Source organism: Camelus ferus, chromosome 34, assembly GCF_009834535.1.
Source record: "Camelus ferus isolate YT-003-E chromosome 34, BCGSAC_Cfer_1.0, whole genome shotgun sequence".
NCBI classification, from domain to species: Eukaryota; Metazoa; Chordata; class Mammalia; order Artiodactyla; family Camelidae; genus Camelus; species Camelus ferus.
In genome coordinates, this window is record NC_045729.1 from 1629444 (window position 1) to 1641900 (window position 12457).

Below are 12457 nucleotides of genomic sequence, written 5' to 3' on the forward strand. Positions count from 1 at the left end.
CAATCTGAGCTGTCAACTGCCGTATCTGAACTTATCATCGGAGCTGTAAATTCCTCTTAGTCTTTCTGATGAGCCACTAGTTCTGAAAGCCTGGTTCCCTAGCACTGCTTGTAAAAATCTCTCCCTGTGTTCACATTTGTCTCTGAATTTTATTTTGACAAGAGTTCCTGAATCATCAGTAGTTAGAACTGATTTTCTCGGGACGTCCTGAGGCTGGATGCACTGAGAGCCAGCTTGGGGGATAGGCCACTTATGCAGCTGCACGGGCCCCACCCTGGCTTAATGCTCTGCCATCACCATCGTGAAATGCTTAATCCCTTTTCTCTTGCTGGTCCTGGATGCCATAAGCCTCTCTCCTGAGCACTCAAAGGTAGAAGAAGCATGGTCTTTGGAGTTTGACACATCTTTTATTTGGGAAAGCTCTCTTTCCTCCATAAAAATAGCAGGATACTTCAGACTTATCTGATGACGACAGGAGCTCACGTAAGTATTTTATCATGCTGGACAGCTGGTAAATAGGTCCATAAATGGTAGGTCTGAATTGCCCCATTTTACCTTCTTTGAAGCAGAGCTCGATAGCCTTAGACAATCCACTTTTCTTCTCAGCCTGAGTCTAAATAGAAGCGCAATTCATCTGATCAAGTATTTGTGAGTGAGAGTTGGGCTATTTAAGTGTTCTTTTCCTCATCCCCCCATTCATTCCTCTCATTATAAACAGGCTATGTCCTCCACCACCACCTCAGTGACCCTCAATGACCTCAGTTGTTGCTAAATTATTGTCAAGCATTATCTCAGTTGACCTCTCTGCAGCCTGTAACAATTTTGATCATGTTTATCTTCTGAAGCACCCAGTTTTTTCCCTTCCTCTCTGGCTGCTCCTTCTCAGTGTCAATTGCCAGCCAATTGCTATTCCTGAGCTCTGTCTCCAAAGAATTGTTGCTCTCACTCTATATACATCCATCAGGTGAGCTCATCTATTCCTGTATCTTTAATTTCCATCTATACGCTGGTAACTTCTATGAATATATAAGAAACAGAAACTCCAAGTCCACTAATTTTATCAACAACAAAGGGGATTAACTGAATGATGTAACAGAAAGTAGCGTGGAAATCAATTTCTAGGCCCAAGATGGAGCTGCTCCTGCCCGGGGTGCCATGTCAGCAAACCCAAACTTTGATAATTTTCTTGCTCCTATAAATGCTCTGCTTGACCACAAGTGCAGTATATCCAACCAGCCAATCCCCAACTGCCAAGAATCTGTAATGATTTCCTTGTTCTCAGATATGCAACCCCAGGCAATCAACTTAAGCCAAATACTCTCTCCTTATTCCCCGACTGAACTGCTAGCCTTATAAGGAAATCCCTGACCTCCTAGTCTTCCTCACTGCTGCTTCAGACACTAAGATTCCCTCTTACCCAAACATCCCTCAGGGAGAGTGCTGCATTGCTTGTGAGGCAGTGTATCCCCCCAATCCATAGATTGTTTCCCCTTGAATAAAGGACATCACACTCGTTGCTAGATTGTTTTATTTTTGTCATTTGACAGTAGAGAGGAGCGGTGGTATTCAGGCATGGTTTGATCAGGACTCTGGCTGTTCTGTGATTCTCTTACACTGTTTTCTTACTTCATTTCATTCAGAAGGATAATGCTGAGAACAGTGTTGCTTCATAAAGCACTGTAATAAATTTGATGAAACTTCTTTCCCAGGAATCTGCAGAAAAACGTTTCTTGCTTATTGGCCCTGAATGAGTCACACGCCCATTCTTGAACCCATCTCTGTGGCTGAAGGAATATTCTGATTTCTTGATTAGTCTAGGCCTGTTGACCCTTGAATCAATCACCGCAGTAATCACTGATAAGCCTTAATCCAGACCCACCTCTGAAGAAGGGGTCAGTTCCTAAACCACATCACTACTATAGAGTAAGGGAGGAATGAGATGAGAATGTTAAAGCAACCACAACAGACATCAGACTTACCTTATTCAACAGGTAAGTTGAATTAATACATTTACATTTACAATAAGTATCTGAATACATTTACGATAAGTATCTTAATACATTTACAATAAGTATCTGAGAGGGTGGTTTGTAAATACTTGCAGTCCTAAAATCTGCAGGAAATGACTGTAAAAATAGTTCTAAGAACTGTGATACCATGAGGGTTTAAACATCTTTGACCTTTAAAACTACTGGCTAGAAATAGCTAGAACTTTGTTATCCTACGTTTTTATATAATTGACATTTTTGTAAAAAAAAAAACTGTTGTGAAATCTTCTTTTGATTATCTAGAAGAACATAGGCACTCAAAGCTAAACAGTTCATGATACTGGGGCAGTGACTTGCATTTTTCTGATCTTGAAGAACCAAGTAATCAATGGGAAGACCTAGACAGTCAGCTGCGCAGCACTCAGACTTGGCGGCACTCGACAGACAGGAAGGACCATGAAGACCTTCCCTTATCTGATCTGCCAAGGTCTTCCAAGGCCTAAACAACTCCCAGAGCAGCAGAGAATCAGAGGATTCTTCCCCCAAATTACTCAAGTCGTAAGTAAATACATGTACTATCACTGCTGTTCAATCTCTCCTTTAAAAGCAAACCAGCATAATTTCCAGATCTATAGCTCCAAGCCTGTATTTTTCCATAGACACTTCAAAATTCACATGTCCAAAATTTAATGCCCCCCCCCTTCAAAAGACCCCTCTAATTCGCTCAGCTCATTAAGTGGCACCACTGTATGCCACAATTCTCCAAACCCAAAGCCTAGAAGCTAGCCTTGAGTCTTCTCTTTCGTCCACCCCAATTCCAACCAATCTCTAAATCCTACTGTTGGCTCTCCCTCCATTACCTCTTGAATCTGTCCACCCAGTCGACTGCTATTACTTTAGGCTATTATCAAAGACTCCTGTCTGGTCTCCAAGCCTCCACCGCTGATCTCTACAATTCATTTACCACTTAACAGCTAGAGGTCTTTCTAAAACTCATCCTTCCTATGCATGTCCTGTCCTTGCTTCAAACCCATCTATGACTCTGCACAAAGTACTACAGACAAAGCCCAAGGTGTTTAACACAAGCCATCATGCCCCATTTAGCTTTTCAGATCAGAAGGCACACTGCCACAGCCACCCAAATTCAGCCCACTGCCTGTTTTTTGTACAGTTTGCAGTTTAAGGTGTTTACGTTTTTTAATGGTCAAAAAAAATCATATGATGAATGATCTTTCAGGACACTGAAAACTATATGAAATTCACACTTCAGTGTCCATAAAGTTTTATTGGAACACAGCCCCACCCCACCACCCCATTCGTACCATCTACGGCTCCTCTTGAGCTACAAGTTGAGTAGCTGTGACCAAGCAAGGATGAAACCGAGTTCCCCCGCAGAGTTTATGATTAACTGCTCTTATCCTAAACTTTATTCCCTTTCTTGTCCAGCCCCTCTTCCCTTCAGGATTGAGGAGTATCAAAAAGGGGTGACTGAAACAAAGCAAGACCCTGCAGGGTCTTCCTGGGTACAAGCCCCTCATGTCTCCTATTTCTTACGTGGCATTCCCCAAGTTCCAAACAGCAGTCTCAAGCATTTAATGATTAGAACAATAGCCACAGGGCTCCCTAGTTCCTCCTGAAAGGCTACAGATAACAATCCGGTGTACAGCTTTGAATTATTCTGCAAAAACTAAGATCCCTACCTGGGAGAGGATGTTGACTACCTGCTGAACATAAGCACTTAGACACCAGGAGGTTGAAACCAGATGGTTGATGATTCACTAAACATCACCCTGTTACCTCACCATCAACCAATCACAGAAACGTCCACAAGCTGATCACACACACTGTGACCGTCACCCCTAATGCTGCCTTTAAGAACCTTTGCCTGAAAGCCATCGGGAGAGGTTCTGTCTATTTGAGCATCAGTTTGCCTGTTCTCCTTGCCTGGCGCCCTGCAATTTCCTTCACCACAAGCCAGTGTCAGTAGACTGGCTTGGCTTCCAGTAGGGTGAGGGGACCCTAGTTCAGTAACAAGGATGTCCCACGAAACCTAAAATATTTACTATCTGGCCTTTTACTGGAAAAGTCTGCCATCTCCTGCTCTGCATCCGCTTCTCACCTCTCTCCACTGTAGCCATTCTGAACTATTTGCAGTCCCTAACAAACCAGGCTTTTCTCTCTGACCTGCTCCCTCAGCCCCTCCATGGGTGTTCCCGTAACTCCGTCTTAGCATTTAACAGTTATTCTGATTGTCCTTTTATTCGTCTCGCTCAAACGTTCACCACAGAATCCTCAGCACCCAACACAATCCCTGCCCTCTTCCAGTGCTTGGTAAACGTGTGCTGATAAAACGAGCAGCAACCTGAAGAGATGAAAAAGACTCAGTTCCAACTTTCAAGAGTTTTCAAAAGGGAGAAAGACATAGACAACAAATTACTTTACAAGAATGAAAGCACACACCAAAAAGTAGCAAGGCCCCAAGGAGAGAGAATTCCACCTGGGGAAAGGTGTCCCTTCTTTAGAAACCTTTCTGATTGAACAAGAGCCCCTTCCCCGCCGTGAAGAAATTCTTACTGAGCTTCTCTGGAGACACGTAGTGTCCTCATCTGGCAAATACGGATATGTAATTCCGAGTTCACAGGATTAAAGGAACAAGGCTAACTACTGAGAGCACGTAGCTCAGCGTGTGCGTCACAGAAAGTGCGCGGTAAACGGCAGTCATTCCCGGCTCCTCTAAACGCTCCGGCCGACGGTCATGGAGCGTGTACCCAAGCGGCCTCGGGTGTGCACCGCCAAACGCACGGCCCGGCATCGAACCAGCGCGGTGGCGAGAGCGGCGGGCGCGCGGCCACGCGCGGCCGGAGGGTGCCGGGCTCGGCCGCGCGCCGGGCGGGCCGGGCCGCGGGCCGCTGGGACGACGACTCCCGCCGCCGAGCCCGGGGCTCCTCTCCGCCTCGTCGCCCCGCCTTCCCTGTGCCGTCGCGAGCGCCGCGGCGCGCGGCCGCCGGAAGGGGCGGGTGACGTCACGGTGACGTTGCGCGGGGGCGGGGTTGCCGGGCGGTCTCTGTCGGCCAGGCTCGCACGGCCCCGCCACGGCGGAAGAGGCTCCCGAGGGCGGCCGCCATGCCCTGCCAGCAGCGGGTCAGTCAGCTGCTGGATCTGTGAGTCCGCCCGCCCGCCTCCCCTTTGCCCCGCCCCGGCACCGCGGCGCTCGCCGCCCCGCGCCGTTCCCCTTCCCCGCCCCCTTCCCGCCTCCCGACCGCTGAGCAGGCCCCGCGGTTGTTCGCGTTCCCGGGTCCCGCAGGTGGTGTCGGCTCCTCGTTGAGGACAGTCCTGTCCAGTGGGCTGCGGGCAGGCTCGCCCCGCTGTTCCCTGCCCCCAGATGGGGTCCGAACCCGTAGTCAGCCTTGACAGCTCCGCGCCCGAGCGCTTGCTGGCAGCGGCCTGTCTCTGACGGGAGCTGAAAGCCTTGGTCAAAACAAAACAAAACACTAGATGGGGCTGTCAGAAGCCTTCAGCCAAGTTCCACCCAGTTACTGTAACGGGAGTAGATACCGATTGTTTGACCCAGCGCTCAACTCCCTGAGTGCGCTTGCTGAGTTCAGCTCCCGGCTCTGCCATTAACCAGCTGTGCAACCATGGGAGAGTAACTTGACCTCTCTGTGCCCGAGTTCTTAATCTACAAAATGAGTGTAATAACGGTAGCTGTCTCATGGCGTTGTAGTGAGGAATAAATTTAGCATGTTTAAATACTTAGAAGCCTGCCTAGTATTAAAAGAGATTTCAGAGAGCTTTACTTGTCATGAATATTTTATTGAGGGAGAAACGAGAAGCACAGTGATCTTGAAGAAGTCGCCTCACCGTTACAATGGTTATTACAGTGGGCGTTTACAGATGGCAGGGGACTTGTTAAAAGTGATTATGTTATGCTGTTTTAAGAAGACGACTTCAGTTGAGGCATTTGCAAGAAATAACCTGTTAGGTTTCATTTATGTTCATGAAATAGACTATATTTGGTTTCACTTACGTGGCCTAATTGGTTTGGTCTACTTGGAGATTTTCAAGCATCGTCTCCACTTTATTTTATTTTTTTAAAACTCCCCCTCTTTTGATCATTCAGCAAGCTGAATGTGAACCAATATAGTGTTACTCTGGCTACCACCTTTGATATGGTCTTTGGGATGGATGGTCACATAATTAATAGCTGTTGTTGACAGTTGCATAGTCACCCTAGATGTGGGCAGTGGATCACTGAGGTCTTCTGGTTGTCTAATCCTAATGGATAATATTTGACGTGTGAGTGGCTGCTGAAAGGCATTTAAAAATCTTGAGGGGATACAGCGCACTAGGGAGGTTAATATGCTGACTGTGGGGAGAATAATAGCCAAGGACTGAAAAATTCTTCAGAGCATAGATTTGCAAGAGCCTTGACTTAACCAATTGAATAATCAAGGGAAGAAACGTTGCCTATTTGATGAAAGATTGGCATCTAATCTTTAAGATTTTTTTGATTTATTAACATAGAAACGACTTTTTTTTTTTTTTTTTTTTTTTTTTGCCAGTTACAGTACATGCCCCTCAGTCTTGGGTGGTTTGGGTGTCTAAGGCAATGCAGTTGTCTAATGTAACTCTGGTTAAGAATATATAGATTCTTGCTGTAATTGTAGAAATTTTGCAGAGGATAAGGTCTCTCCTAATGAGATTTAAGTTCAGTCTTTTGTTCACAGTCTTTTCCAATAAATTAAGTGTCTAGGTTCTGATGTGTGGGGCACATTGTCTTCTTTGGGAAGCAGATCCCAGAAAACTTTTTGGACCTGGTGAAAATAAGCCTTTTAATATTGCGTTAGTGCCTTACGGTACTGAACCATGTCATGATGACTTAGGACAGGATAAATAGGAGGAAGTCTTATTTTAGGAGGCGGTGTTGTAGGTAAGTGTCCATCTAGGTAGGCTTCTACATGGTGTGAGCAATCAGGTACTTAAGAAGCATTTATATGGAAACAAAAGAAAGACAAAGTTTAATAGTTGGAGCAAATTATAAAGGCAGTTTTTGAGTCTAGAGAACCAGCCGGTCAAGAAAATTTCTGGACTTGAGCACTAATGTTTAGATGGTGGAATAAGATGGCCAGTTTCAAACTGATAGATTTTCCTGGTTTGCAGTTTGAATGTGTTTGTTGATGTCATCAGGTGTTCTGGGGAGCTCTCTGAGTGGCCCGCACTCAAGTAGGTATGAAGGTTTTTTTTGTCTATACGTGACCTGTTATGGTGATTTCTCTGAAGTTGTATCAAGACCTACCTACAGCTTTAGCTTGTAGGGTTTGGGGAAAAGGTAATTTTAGTTTTTATTTCAGGTCAGAAGGCTGGGAGAAAACTGGAGATACTAGATTGGAGAGTCATAGCCAGATATTGGAGAAGACTCACAGAGTTCAGGATCCAATCCAGTTTACAGAAAGATACAGAATCTCAAAGGCAATGAACAGGATTAGACTCTGATTATGGGTATGCCAAAGTTTTCTGTTTAAACATAATTTTTTGTTCTGTAGTCACCTCATTTTTACCAAAGATAATCAGAATGGCTAATTCGTTTGTAAAACAACTCTATAACTTTAGTCTTTTAAACTTGGCTTATTTACGTAAGTGCAATAAGAATAGTGATTTTATGCACATCCTCAAATATGATATTCCAGTCAAAGCTCTGGTTGTTTTCCAGGGGGTTTTATTGGCTCCATAAAGTCAACCTTAAATCCTTAAAACTGATAATAAGAAAATTCAGATTAGATCTTTAAAAGCCTCTTTATGCTAAGAAGCCAAGCAAAGGACTCGTCCAGTATGTCGTGTAATAAGGAGAACTGATTGTTACTGAATTTGTGCAAATATCTATATTGCCATGAAAATAAGAATACTTGATAAGAGGGGTTTGTTGGTTTGTTTGGTTGTTTAATTCTGAAGGGATCAGATAAGGAGAAAAAGATACATGTTTCTTTTTTGTTAACAAAAGTATACTACTTCAAGTTGTTGTAAGTTATAAATAGCTTAACAGAAAAGAGGTTCTTTAAATCTGGAAAACAGACATTAAAGAACCAACAGTGTTTCAAACAAAGTCATAAAAATCATAATTATCTTCATCAGTTCATTTGGTCCCATGTAGTTAATTCTTGTTTTGCTTGATCTTGGGTTAGCAGTTTTATGAATTAAATAGTTTCTCCATTAGAGTTCTCCATCCTTACTCAGTTTGAAGTGGTATGATCTTAAAGTTATCAGATGCCTTTATTATAGAGTGCTTGTCAGGATCTTTTCCATGAATCTCCATAAAGACAAAGCATTTTGGCCTGTAGATGATTGTAAATGCTTTCAGAGAAGAATTAAGAGTAAAACAGTAACTGGCTGTGAATGACAAAAGATTTTTAATAGCCATCATTAAAGATCTGGTGAGAGTTCACTATAAAAAAAAATGATGCAGTTGACAGGTAAATTTGATTATTTCTGTGACACAATATTATAAGATAATAACTAGAATAGTAACTGATAACATTATACCAAGATATGTCAGATTTCTAGGAATTTCATGTAATTTCTGAAACACTTATATCAATAATATATATCCATACAAATATAACCTATGAGAGGTAAAACATCACCTTTATTTGACGATGCTTCCCAGTGCAATTTAACGTATTAAGAAAGAGCCTAGTTGGTTTAAACATCCTCCTTTCCTTCTGAAGGTTTTACAGTACACTTGTGATCATTAACCAGTTTTTTTCTATTTTACTTAAATGGCCAGTTGAGACAAACAATTCTGAGACCGTTCTTCCACCATTAAGAATGGGATGGCAGGTATTGGGGATAATATTCATTTAGCCTTTTGAGCTTTCTATTCTTGTCCACTGCTTTGAGAACACCCACAGCAGATCACAGAAAGCTTTTTGGACCTGGTGCAAATAAGCCTTTTAATATTGCGTTAGTGCCTTACAATATTGAACCATGTCACGATTACTTACCACAGGATAAACAGAGGGATGTCTTATTTTAGGAGGCAGTGTTGTAGGTAAGTTTCCACCTAGGAAGGTTTCTATATGGTGTGAACAGTCAGGTCTTATGTCACGGACAGCAAAATGGCCCAGAGGAGTATAGTGCTTAATGACAAAAGAGGAAACAATAACACATTAAGAAAAATTATCCAAGACTTGGAATTAAAACAAAAAGATGACCGTATGACCTTCATTGTCATACGAGGGTGTTGTCTCCCATGTAAAGGTCCATATTTGCCTTTAGAATAGTATTTTCTAATGTTTAGGGACAAGTTATGGTCAGACTGACAGTTGGTCAGCAAGTTATTTCTGGGTTACCTTGGTTTCTATTACCTTAGTAACAGGATAGCTTGATCCAGAATAGCAGTGAGCCGTTTTGCTGAGTGCACTGTTTAGTCCGGAGGATGGGGCTTCTCCGGGAGGGAAACTGCTCAGCTTACGTCCTTGACTAAGCTCCTGACCCCCTTACTGGCTAGCACTTGGAGTAGCCCTGCCACAGAGAATCCTCTGGGCCTGAGATATGGCGAAGAGTTTTGAATAAAGGAACCAAGGAAAGACAAAAGTAAAAAAATACTCCCAAGTTTTTAGCTTCATTGACCAGGAGAATGCTGGTATCATTAGTTAATTGTGCGGGGAGTAAATGTCCTATCAGGAAAATTAATCAGAACATCCCAGTTGAAATATCAAGTAGGCTGTTAGAAATACATATTTTTAAAAATTATTATACAATTTCTGTAAACTTAGCAACAACAGTTCATCCACTTCTCCCCTTTTCCACAGTGCCTCTACCAATTTACATTCCCACCAGCAGTGCACAGGAATTTCCTTTCCCCACATCCTCCCCAGTGCTTGTTATTTGTTGTCTTTTTGATAATGGCCATTCTGGCTGGTGTGAGGTGATTTATCATTATAGTTTTGATTTGTATTTCCCTGATTTGTGATGTTGAGCATCTTTTCATGTACCTGTTGGCCATCTGTATGTCTATTTTGGAAAAATACAATATTTAATCTGAAAGAGATATCAAGGATTAAGTCTAAGATTAGGAGTAAATACCTTGTAGATGGTGGAGGAAGCCATGGTTAAGTTTAAGGGAAAGGATATAGAGAGAGGAAGAGGAGGCCAAAGACTAAATTTTACACAACGCTGACATTAGAAGCAGGCCATTTTGCCCAAAGCCATTGCTTTGTTAGATTAATTCATCATATAACTTACTGGCTAAATATTAATAGGTTGTTTCTTTTAACTATAAAATTTGGAGCAATTCATACTGGATAAGATATCTACCTCTTTCCTCACCACAGTTTTTTGTTTTGTTTTGTTTTGTTTTGTTTTTTACAGCTTTTAAAGATTTGTTAAGTTTTAACTGACCAATTTTTCATTTTTTCTTGAGAACTGAGACCACCTGTGTCAACCTTTAGGCTTGAGAACTGAGATTACTTATGTTAATATAACTTTTTGTTCTAGAAAGTGTTTGCAGTCAGTTTATGTAAATAAACATTAGTTTGTTAGAATAAATATTTCATTGTTCAGTCAAGCGTTATGTTTATCAGGATAGATTGTCCATAAGCCTGACGTCAAGACCCTGTGTCCATCAGTGAGACTGCTGGGCCACAGATTCTGCCTAACCCTGACCCACTCCCATCCTGGGGGGGAAGAACTTTCTTAAACTGCTTGGGCTACTCCCCAAATCCTGAGGGTGCTCTTCCCCAGCTTTCCCCTACGGAGACATCATCAAAGCCCTGGTAAACTTTTGCAGCAGCAGATTTTTGAAACTTGCTTTGTTTGACCAACAGGCTTTTTGAATGGTCTTTATGAGCCTTTTAATAATTCTCATAGCAGCATTTTAAGAAATATTTGTTTCTGTCTCAGCTCCCTGCTAGTGCTGCTGGAGGGAACTGGAGCAGAAAGAGGACACCCTTTACTGTGTGGAACACATGGCACAGCCTGAGCTCAGAGAAGAGGCCAAGAACAAGATGAAAAAGTCTTAACAGGAGAGGGAGGGGGGAGACAAAAGGTTGGTATTGTGGAAAAAAGGAAACATTTAAAATATAGCTAAAATCTGCAGAAAGGGAAATATTAGGGGAGTGACTGCAGAATTTGACTTGACCTTAAGCTAATACGTGTTTTAGCTTTGTCCTGTTTCATGGCTGCTGGTAGAAGACCAAAGCCTTGGGTGAGAGACACAAAGGATTTCATTACTCATTGTACAGCAGGCAGCGTGAGCAGTAGCATGTTGATAATACTTCCTCTTGACCTCCACGCAGCAGCAACACAGAAGGCCCAGATGGTTGCCTGCACAAACAGTGGGTTGGATTACAGGAGAGAAACACTGGATTTGGGGACTCTCCATTTCGTAGCAAGCGGTAAACAACTTCTCTGTCCCGGAGGGAGACATCACTTTACCCCGCAGTGCTGCTCCTTGTAAACACAACCCTGAGAGGGGCCCACATCAAGCTTATCAGGGTCTCGTATCCTTGTCAGTCCCAGCGAGATGGGTAGGATCATGAAAAGCCCATAGAAGACTGCTTTTCCCAACATTTCACCACCTTGGCTTCTGACAGATTATCACTTGAGTATGCCAGTCCTTCACCACACTGAGTAATCTAATCAGCAGAGGCTAAGACCAGATGTATTCAATTTGTGTCATTCAGTGATCAACTAAGGTATTAATAGTGCTCAGAAAGGAGGATGAGGCCAACCTACCATGTTGACTTCAGTTGTGCTTCCAGGGTCCCAGGCTCAAGCAACTATGAGTACATCCCAGGGGAGGCCAGCAGGCCTCCTTTCAGACAGCCAGGATGTAGTGTCAGCCTGGGATAGTCTCTATTATGACCCGTACAAGGAAATTTAAGCTTACCTGTTAATCTCTGGTGGTGGTGTCAGTGACTGCAGGGACAGTAGGTGAGCCGAACGGAAATCCCCACCCCGACCGAGAGATATTCCACGGCCTGTTCTTCTTTACATACAAGCACATGAAACAAAGAGACACTGGTCACTTTAGTTTAGATTTATGGTTAGACTTGATTTGGATTACCATGACGTTGTTTTGCCTATATCACATGGGCAAGTGTCACTGAGTAGTTGCAGCCTTGATTTTTACACATAAAATGGCCCACAATCACTTGGACATCAAGAGTAACATGCACTTATATCTCTAATGTTGAAACAGAGTTGTGCCGGTCCATGTCTTGATACCCTCATGAAGAGACGCTAGGCAAAGGAGAATAGTTCAGGGCCTTCCATATCCATGTGAATTTTCTGTTACCGTAACACAGGGACAGCAAGGAGAAACCCAGCGGAGGTCGGATTATCAGCTGCAGCTGCTGCTTGCCTCACTCAGGTGGACCATACAGTTGTTCTGCCAAGGTGCAGCGCTGGATCTAGAGGACGAAGGGAGCACTGATTCCTCCCCTTCCTGAAGCACTTCCCGGGGTCTAAAG

At 43.2% G+C, this 12457-nt stretch overlaps 1 protein-coding gene and 1 long non-coding RNA gene across 4 annotated transcripts in view; one reads left to right on the forward strand and one right to left on the reverse strand.

Annotated features, from left to right (window-relative positions):
• Positions 1–1510: 1510 nt before the first annotated feature.
• LOC116661380 lies at positions 1511–5030 on the reverse strand. The gene is made up of 2 exons (XR_004317270.1): positions 4563–5030; positions 1511–1713 (listed from the first exon to the last, which is right to left on the reverse strand). It is a non-coding gene; the product is annotated as an uncharacterized LOC116661380 (long non-coding RNA).
• The window catches only part of AMN1 (antagonist of mitotic exit network 1 homolog), a 36936-nt gene continuing 29471 nt past the window's right edge, over positions 4993–12457 (forward strand). The window contains exons 1-2 of one of the 3 annotated variants that reach the window (XM_032473506.1): positions 5029–5149; positions 10887–11031. Coding sequence is in view for 1 of the 3 variants with exons in the window: in XM_032473505.1 (XP_032329396.1) it covers positions 5112–5149 (38 nt within the window). In the remaining 2 variants the exon portion in view is untranslated. Of the gene's footprint in view, positions 5150–10886; positions 11032–12457 lie in introns of all 3 variants that reach the window. The other 2 variants (XM_032473505.1, XM_032473507.1) reach the window with 2 other exon arrangements.